The 9,125-nt window shown below is 33.7% G+C and overlaps 1 protein-coding gene across 4 annotated transcripts; it reads left to right on the forward strand.

The window, feature by feature from the left end:
• Positions 1-257: 257 nt before the first annotated feature.
• Positions 258-3,814, forward strand: LOC118063267 (zinc finger protein GAI-ASSOCIATED FACTOR 1). 4 transcript variants are annotated; one of them, XR_004689885.2, is made up of 5 exons: positions 258-1,001; positions 1,093-1,489; positions 1,583-1,845; positions 2,328-3,257; positions 3,528-3,814. XR_004689885.2 is itself a non-coding variant. In XM_035077264.2 (4 exons), the coding sequence occupies exons 1-4, from the start codon at positions 842-844 to the stop codon at positions 3,119-3,121; spliced, it is 1,614 nt and encodes a 537-aa protein (XP_034933155.1). In that variant the 5' UTR covers positions 258-841; the 3' UTR covers positions 3,122-3,477. The 4 variants fall into 4 exon arrangements, 1 of the variants encoding a protein (XP_034933155.1); XR_004689886.2 differs by having other exon boundaries at positions 3,551-3,814; XR_004689884.2 differs by having other exon boundaries at positions 3,554-3,814.
• Positions 3,815-9,125: the final 5,311 nt, after the last annotated feature.

Genomic DNA, 9,125 nt, shown 5'->3' on the forward strand with positions numbered 1-9,125 from the left:
AAAACTAAAATTATATATAAAAAACATATTTATTTTATCTTTATTGTCTAGATCAATTCTATTTAAAAATAAAAAATAAAAACTAACATAGGTTAAAGTTGAATACATGTGAAAATTAATGCAAGGATGGATAGAAAAAGAAAAGAGTTAATTAAATAACTAATTTAACCTTGTGATTAGTAAACACTAACTAAACTCACTTAACCCATGTTTTTTTATTGGTTTCTTTTTATGAAAATCTTTTTCTCATCTCTGAAATGTAAAGAAGCGAAGACCGAAGACTTTGTCATCTCCAAACTCTCTCTCTCTCTCTGTCTCTCTCTCTCTCAAGCTTTCACACGAAGTCTCTCTCTGTTTCTTTCCCTTCCTCGTTATAGCAGCCTTAAAACACCCTTCACTTCTGATTTTCATTAGTTTTCAGCGTTCAAGATTCAATTTTGATCATTAGATCATAGATCATCAACCCGGCCGGTGATCGGCTGCTTTGGTTTTTTGTGGTTTTTCCTTTTTAAAATCAAGTTCTGATGTGAAAGTTGTAGTAAGCTTTTTTACAGGGTCGTCTCTCTGGTTTTAATCATTGAGTTCTTTGGTTAATGTGAGGTTTTGGTCAGAGAAGTGAGTGTCATTAGTCATTAGAGCTGTTAGGTAGGTTTTAAAAACACCAAACAAGAAAAAAGAGTTCCATTGACTGGTTGCCGAGAGAGAGAGAGAGAAAGAAAAGCCAAACCCTAGAAAATAGGGAGTAAAAGAGAAACGTTTGCCTCTCTTTCACATTCTTAGAAGTTATAAATGATATAGATTCTGGTTTCATTTATTTTTTGGGGGGTTTCAAGTAGGAATCATGCCTGTTGATTTAGATAATTCATCTACAGCTTCTGGTGAAGCTAGCGTCTCTTCATCTGGTAACCAACCACCACCACCACCACCACCACCACAACAACAACCACCTTCTAAGTCTGCCGCCACCGCTAAGAAAAAACGTAACCTCCCTGGAATGCCAGGTAAATAATTAGTGAATATTAATAAAATTTGAAACTTAATTAGTTTTTGGTTAGTTGAAGTTAATTGTTTTTTTTTTTTAATTTCTTGCAGATCCCGAAGCAGAGGTGATAGCCTTATCGCCAAAGACCCTTTTAGCTACAAATCGATTTGTATGTGAAATATGCAACAAAGGGTTTCAAAGAGACCAAAACTTGCAACTTCATCGACGAGGACATAATCTACCATGGAAATTAAGGCAAAGATCAAGTAAAGATGTGAAGAAGAGAGTTTATGTATGTCCAGAACCAACTTGTGTACACCATGATCCATCAAGAGCTCTTGGCGATCTTACAGGAATAAAGAAGCATTTTTGCAGAAAACATGGGGAAAAGAAGTGGAAATGCGATAAATGTTCGAAGAAGTATGCTGTTCAGTCTGATTGGAAGGCTCACTCAAAGATTTGTGGTACTAGAGAGTATAAATGTGATTGTGGTACTCTGTTTTCAAGGTAATATTAGCATCCAATTTTTTATATATTTTTGTGACTTTTGGTGGGTTTGTTTGGATTTTGAAGTTGTGTTGTTTTGGTTGTTTTTTGAAGGAGGGATAGCTTTATTACACACAGAGCATTTTGTGATGCCTTGGCGGAGGAGAGTGCTAGAGCTCAAACTCAGACTCCGAACCCAAATCCAAAACCAAATCAGGAATCTGACCCGAAAGTGCAAGTTGATTCATCTCCACCGCCAGCACCATTACCCCCACCAGTGGCTCCTGATTTTGGTTCGGATCAGGGCCAGGCGCCACCAGGACTAGCTCAGTCAACTGGGATGATATCATCTCCAGTTCTGGCAATTCAGAGTCCAGGTAAAAACATTTTGGAACTAAATTTGGAAACTTTCAAACATTCTTCTTCAATTTTGTCGGTTGTGATTTTTGTCTTAATCAAACAAGAAAAAATCTTTGTTGTTTGTTGTTTGTTGTTACCTCCCTGTCTCTCTTTAGATCTTGGATTTTAGTAGTTTTGTCTGTTACTGATGTTTGTTGTTATTGTAAGTTAAATGCATTGAATACAATTGTAGAGCTATGAAAGCTAGAAAAATAACGTCTTGAAAAATATTTTGAGATTCAATTTGTGCAATCTTTGGCAAGGGACTCAAGTGATTCAAAAGCTAAAAGGGAAAGAGATTTGGGTTTAGTTTAGATAAAGGTTACTATTATTGACTCTATGCCTTTTCTTTTAAAGTTCTTCGTAAAGAAAAGCTCAACTTTCCATGTCTGTTTGGTAAGTGCCCTCTTTTCGTGTCTCCTTTTTTTCCTTTTAATCTTTTCAATGTTGCATTATGTAGAGTTATCAGATGATCCCTCACAAATTATAGAAGAAGCACCAGCTCCGGCTCCGGCTCCGGCTCCAGCCACGGTAACTGCAGGGTTCAATGGAAGCTTCAGCAGTAGCACTAGCTCAAGCAGCAACGGCAGCAGCACCAGTAGTGTGTTTGCTAGTTTATTTGCTTCCTCAACTGCTTCAGGAAGCTTGCAGGCTCCTCAGACTACTGCATTTACTGATCTAATTCATGCCATGGCCCATCCTGATCGCCCAACAGACCTTACCCCATCCTCAACCGAACCAATTTCTTTGTGTCTCTCCACCAATCACGGGTCATCGATATTCGGCACTGCAGGGCAGGAACGTAGGCAATACGCACCACCGCCACAACCAGCTATGTCTGCAACTGCACTGTTACAGAAAGCTGCTCAAATGGGGGCTGCTGCTACAAATGCATCGTTGCTTCGTGGGCTTGGAATCGTGTCATCTTCTTCATCGTCTGCCCAGCCAGACAATATGCAATGGGGTCATAGGCAAATGGAGCCTGAGAATGCCTCAGTTACTGCCGGGCTTGGACTGGGCCTGCCTTGTGATGGAGGTTCTGGATTGAAGGAATTGATGATGGGAACTCCTTCTGTATTTGGTCCGAAGCATGCCACTCTTGATTTTCTTGGACTGGGGATGGCAGCTGGTGGGAGCCCTAGTGGTGGTCTATCGGCTCTCATTACATCTATTGGTAGTGGTCTTGATGTGGCTGCAGCAGCGGCTTCTTTTGGAGGTGGAGAATTTTCTGGCAAAGACATGCGAAGGAGCTGACGGCAAAGACATGTAAGGAACTATGCTTCTCCATTTTACTCGGGGAATTAAGGTGTTGAGGCTCGGGGCAAGTGATTCTCCCGAGGCAATGATGACAAGATATAATCTTACACGAGGCATTACTCTTCTAATGGAGGTGAGGATCAGCCCATCAATGATGGTTGGTTCTTTTTATTTGTTGTGCTGCCATGATGTAGATATGTGGCCAAGAATTCAGGGACACTTTGCTTCCTGATTTATGTAATGGGGGCTTAAGTTATTCAGTATATGATATGCACTTAATGTTTAAGGTTCGCTAAAGCTGAAAATTTGAACCGTAGTTTCTCTCTTTGAAGTAAAACTTGGTCTTGCGTACATTTTCCAATCACTATTTTACATTTATTGCCTGATAACACAATTAAAACAGATGCACTTTCAAAATTTGATTAGCAGCTGCGGACCAGGAAGGATGAGCTTCGTGAAACAGATTTGTATCTGCGACGAGGAATTTAGACATGGACCAACGCATCTTGCTGCCAAGGAATGATATTAGCATAGCTTGGATGTATCTTATGGTTTTTGTTGTATTAAGATCTTGCTTTCCTAACCCTGTCAGGGCCCTACACAAATTTTGTTTCTGTATACGAATCTACTCTTTCGAATGATTTTAAATTTTGAACTACCGTTAAGTTTTATTTTTATGTCATCAGGGTTGGTGAGATTGTTAATGAGAAAAACATGCTGAAAGATTGCAGGCTTGACTGGGGTCCTGTCCTGTCTGGTGAATTTGTGAAATCTCACATGCTACTTAGCTTTTTCCATAACAAGACAATGAAGCTCGGTCTTCAATGGCAATGATGGACAAAACTGCATGCAGAAATGTGTACTGCTCGTCATAATTGCATGAAACAGGAAATAAATGAGATGGTAAAACTTACAAAATAATCGATGAGTTTTTTACTTGAAGAACAAGAGAAAGTGACCAAGTCTCATCTTTCATTTGATGACACCAACCGTTCCAGACACTCATGACAGTCCTCGAGGCGTTGTGAATCCTGCAAGAGAACAATTCAGATCCAAGCTGTGCATTATTCAAATACTTCAAGGATATGATTCGTTTGCTGAGGTTTATATAGGACAAAGTCACCCCCAAGCAAGGAATCCACGAGCCAAGGTGACCTCTACAATGCAAGTAGCCATGGAATTCAACAAAGAACCTTTGTCAAGTTAACTGTTCCCTGAACTGATTATTTCTTGCTTCTCGGTTTCCGGGAATTGCATGGAAGCCACGGTATATAACTGTTCACTTTTGAGTTTCAAATTTCTATGTTTGCATATAAAAATGATTTCGCTGCTGGAGCACTCAAATTCACATGCACCAGCACTGTATTTTTATCTTTTCCTTTTCTGCATCCTTTATTTGAGCGGAGAACGACTTCTCTGATTGTATTTTCTTGCATTTCTACAGTACGTACTAGCCCTTTGCGATAAGATAGAAGTTAATGCAATCAGCAATAACAGAGGTCGGATCATAATTGGGTTGCAGAGTTGTACCGTACCACAAGAAAAGTTTTGGGTTTTTTTATTATTATTATTAGCACTGCTTTTGTTTTTTTTAATCGGCAAACTAGCATATTTAAAATAAAAAAAAATTGACGTTGTAGCTGGAGATTGAAAAAATAAATTTAGAGTCATACTAAAATTCCAATTATAATATTAAAAATATTATTAAAAATCTCAACAATTAGAATTTAATAATACCTAGAAAAGTCAATAAAGGTGATATAGTGAGCCACTCTCCATTTAAGAAGGACAAGTAAGTCACATGATATTATGATATTGTGTATGTTTCACTCCAATTATTATTGGATAATTTTTTTTGTTTTTATTAAATTTATTTTGTTAAAATCTTTTTATTAATAATAATGATATCAAAGTCAGAGTTTCATTGTATCTATATAGTTTTTTTTTTTCTCTCTCCCCACTTATTACTGTAATTGCTTATTTATTTTTGGACAAAAAATATAACAATCTCATGTCATCATTAATGACCTTTCTTGAAATTGTTAAATTCATATTATTGGATTTTTTTATTAATATAAATAGTGTTATAATTGAAGTTTTAGCGTGCCTACAAGAAATTTTTTTGTTTTTTATCTTTTTGTCTTATAATAATTTGGGAAAACTAACTTAATTTTTTTTTAACATTCCATTATTCTGACCAATGTCATCTTGACATGTCACATTTTCTTATCTTCTTTTCTTTTACCTTGCAGCTTGCAGGTTTTAAACATCTTAAGCAAATGCCATTTTCATTTTCTTGTATTTTCGTATTTGAAAAAAACAGAAATTCAAATTCAAGAAGATTTACCAACAATTTCAATCTCGAAGATGGGTCAACTGTGCCATCAAACACCCGATCTCAGGTCCTTGAAATGCAGCTGTGGGCTCGAGCATGGGACAGCCTCGAACATCTGTGTGGCCATGGTTGAATCTAGAGAGAGATTCATTGGGATCAAATCCCAGCTAATTAAAATTGTCATTTAAGGGATCGTTGGAAGCTAGCTAGATCTTGAATGCTATCAAGTTGGTCTGACAGTGTTGATGCTGTTAAAAAAAACAGTGGAACAATAAGAACAGTGAATACATTCGATCTACCCAGTTGAATATAATATTTATACACAGATATATATATAAATCAAAGTCAAATCTATGTCTGTCTTTGCTTGTTGTCGTTTTCCAGTTTGCTGATATCTTCGAGGTTTTCTTTTTTCTTGCATCATCCGAATTTGCTGTCATTAATCCATTAGTCCACCTTTGCTTGCTTGTTTTTATGGAATTTGATACATTATTTATAGGTTTGTGACTCTTAATAGATGCTGACAGCTCGTACGTGAAATACAAGTGATCCAAGATTTTTTTAATCACGACCCAGATTTTATGCGGCTGATTAGTAGCTAGTCTAGCAATTGTTTTATTTTCGAGCATAATTTTAAAATCAGGCCTGTCATCGATTTATAAGTTTGAAATTTTTTATCCACATATCTAATTAAATAAATTAATAGTTATTTATATAAACCATATTAAAAAAATATTATTTTAATAAAATAAAGCTCATTTATATATATATTTATAATTTTAAAAAATTAAATACAAACAACATATTTTTTTTAAAAAAAAAAACCTCTATTGAAAAAAGCTATAAAACCCATGACCTGAATCATGAGACAAAAATAAATTGATAAAAAAAAATTGATGATAATCACAAAATCAGTCTTTTTTAAAGAAAATATAATGTAGAATAAAAAAATTATAAAAAAAAAAATTGAACCGCATTAACTTTTAAACATTGGAACTCATGTCATTAAATTGAAAGTACCACAATTGAAAAAAAACACAAAGCCTAATCTCTAATAAATCGAACATGGAAGAATAAAACCATAAAAAAACCAATCACAAAAAAAAAAAATTACAATTAAAAGAATGGGATGAAAATCAAAATAAAAAAATTAACCAAAAAGGGCATAAAAGAATTTAAATTGAAGGGTTAAATTGAAAAGAAAAAACTTTAACAACAAAAAAAGAAATAAAAAAATGAGGGCTAGATTGGAAAAAAATAAAAAAATATAATAACATACTATGATGAAATTGAAAAACCAGTAAAACTTTAATAAAATAATCAAGAAAAAAAATAAAAACAAAATAATAAGAATCAAATTGAAAAAATAATAACATATTATTTAAAAACTAAATTGAAAACATAAAAAACTTTTATAAAATAGTCAAACATGAAAATAAGCTATGAAAATACAAGGCCTGAAATTAAAAAATCATAAGAAAAAAAATGATAAGAATGTACTTTTTTTTGAAAAAGAGAAAAAAAAAAAAAAAAAAGAAATGAACACCAGCAACAACCAACTTATCATATATTGTTACACCCCACACCAACAAGAAGGTTTGCCCACAGACACGATAAAATGACAAGTTTGGCCATTATATGGCGTTGAATACACCTCCTAAAGGATTCGGATGCCACATACGTACTAACTTATAATAAGCATATGCTAGTAGCTTTTTTTAATAAAAAATTATTTTTTTAACTTAAAAATACTATAACTCTCCTGTAAACTTGAAAAATACAAAAATATATTTGTATAAAAAGGAAAAAATACACGTAGATGTAAGTCTTAATGTTTGACTTTTCTAAAGGTAACTATATTCCAGGAAGCGAAAAACCAAAAAAAACTCTTGGTGAATTTTTTAATTTTTTGACCCCAATGATATAAATAAATAATTTTATTGTTTTTAAAGTTTTTGAAAAGACGAGATAACTTTTGGCCACAACATTGTAGAATTCGTTGACCTGAAAGGTAAATACATCATTTTATCGTGTAAAAAATCTGAAAAAAAATAATAACATACCTCTGAATAATTTTTTAATGACCAATGAGTTAATTAAAAAAACCAAACTATCCTCGCTATAAAGTCTCCCATTCTTTCATCAAAAAGCGAACCAACAATTTCATTGCAATAATAAAAAAATAAAACATGTCTAAGCAATACAAAGAAAAACTCACGCATTAACCATCTAGGTGGTGACCTAGTGATAAGAGCTTGAAATTAAGAGTTTATTCTCTCTGTGGTTTCAGGTTTCGAGCCCTCGGTTGTTCATATGATGGCCTACTGAAGGCTTACATGGTCGTTAACTTTAGGGCCTGTGAGATTAGTCGAGGTGCGCGCAAGCTGGCCCGAACACCTACGTTAAACTATAAAAAAGAAAAACTCACGCACTGTTCTAATATTTTGTATAGCCCGAGGGCTTCTAGTTAAGGTGTCAGTGACTCACTGCATGTTCAAGGATCTCGAAAAAATCACTCATTGATTGAATAGGTTAGCTAATGGATAAGATTTCTACATAAATGATTCTGGGGAAAAAAGATTCTCCATAAAAGTAGTGTTTTTCATCGGGGAACAAGACGGGGATCCGCCATTAGTGAATCATTTTTAATTAATGGAAGCTTTAAAGACCAGCAAAGTCTACTGGATCGTAATCACAATTAGAAGAAGATCTTCTAAATTTGATGGCGCAATGTTTTCTTTTGTTTTTTTCTTCTTTCAACTCTTTGCTAATTATTGAAGTAAGTTCACTGTCCTGGATGATGAATCCTGGGATCTCGAGCACTAGAAGCCAATACACAGGTCAACAGATAGAGATGCCTGACAAGAAGAGACTGAATGCATGAAACATCACATGCTACTTACAGAATGCCCTACATCTCATGTTTATCTGGACACGAATAAGCACAAAAGTTAAGAACTGGGATATCGTTCCTGCGTTTTTTTTTCTCCCAAATGAGAGGATAATTTTGAAGTGAATGGATAAATTAAAAAGAAAAATTAATTTTATAAAATAAATAAAAGAAAAAATCACCAAAAATGAGGATCAAATTATAAAAAATAGTAAATTAGATATTTTAATTAGAATGAAATTAAAAATTTAATGTTTATAAAAAAATAAGAAAAAATAAAGAACGATGATCAAATATGAAAAAACAAAAAAAATTAAAAATTAGATCGGAGAATTAAAAAATAAAATAAAAAATAAATAAAAATAACAATCAAAAAAATAAAAAATGATATTAAAATATCCTCAATTTAGAAGATTACTGAATTTTAATTGTTTGATGTGAATTTTTGGAGAAGAGAGAAAAAAAACAAAAAAAAAAGAATAGCTTCAACAACAATATCTAAAATGAACCAAAAACACCGCCATTAAAGAAAAAGGATGCCGTGAGGAATCTAATGACACTATGGAAAGATAATTTTTTTTACATTGTTGCACAATGTTTGTATGGGGGAATCCTTCCATAAGCTATCTGCGTCACTGACACATGTCCTGACTTATTTAAAATTTAATAATTTTTTTTAATAATAAAATATCAATTTATTCCTCTACTATCTCCCTATAACCAAAAAATAATTTGAAAATCTAAAAAGACCCCCAAAGCAAGCCTGCTTTCTTGTT

Source organism: Populus alba, chromosome 7 (genome assembly GCF_005239225.2).
Source record: "Populus alba chromosome 7, ASM523922v2, whole genome shotgun sequence".
Lineage (NCBI taxonomy): Eukaryota > Viridiplantae > Streptophyta > Magnoliopsida > Malpighiales > Salicaceae > Populus > Populus alba.

Coding starts and splice junctions, on each gene's coding strand:
- LOC118063267 (XM_035077264.2), top strand. CDS start 842: ATGCCTGTTGATTTAGATAATTCATCTACAGCTTCTGGTGAAGCTAGC. Junction 1,002..1,092: donor TAACCTCCCTGGAATGCCAG/GTAAATAATTAG, acceptor AATTTCTTGCAG/ATCCCGAAGCAGAGGTGATA. Junction 1,846..2,327: donor TCTGGCAATTCAGAGTCCAG/GTAAAAACATTT, acceptor TGCATTATGTAG/AGTTATCAGATGATCCCTCA.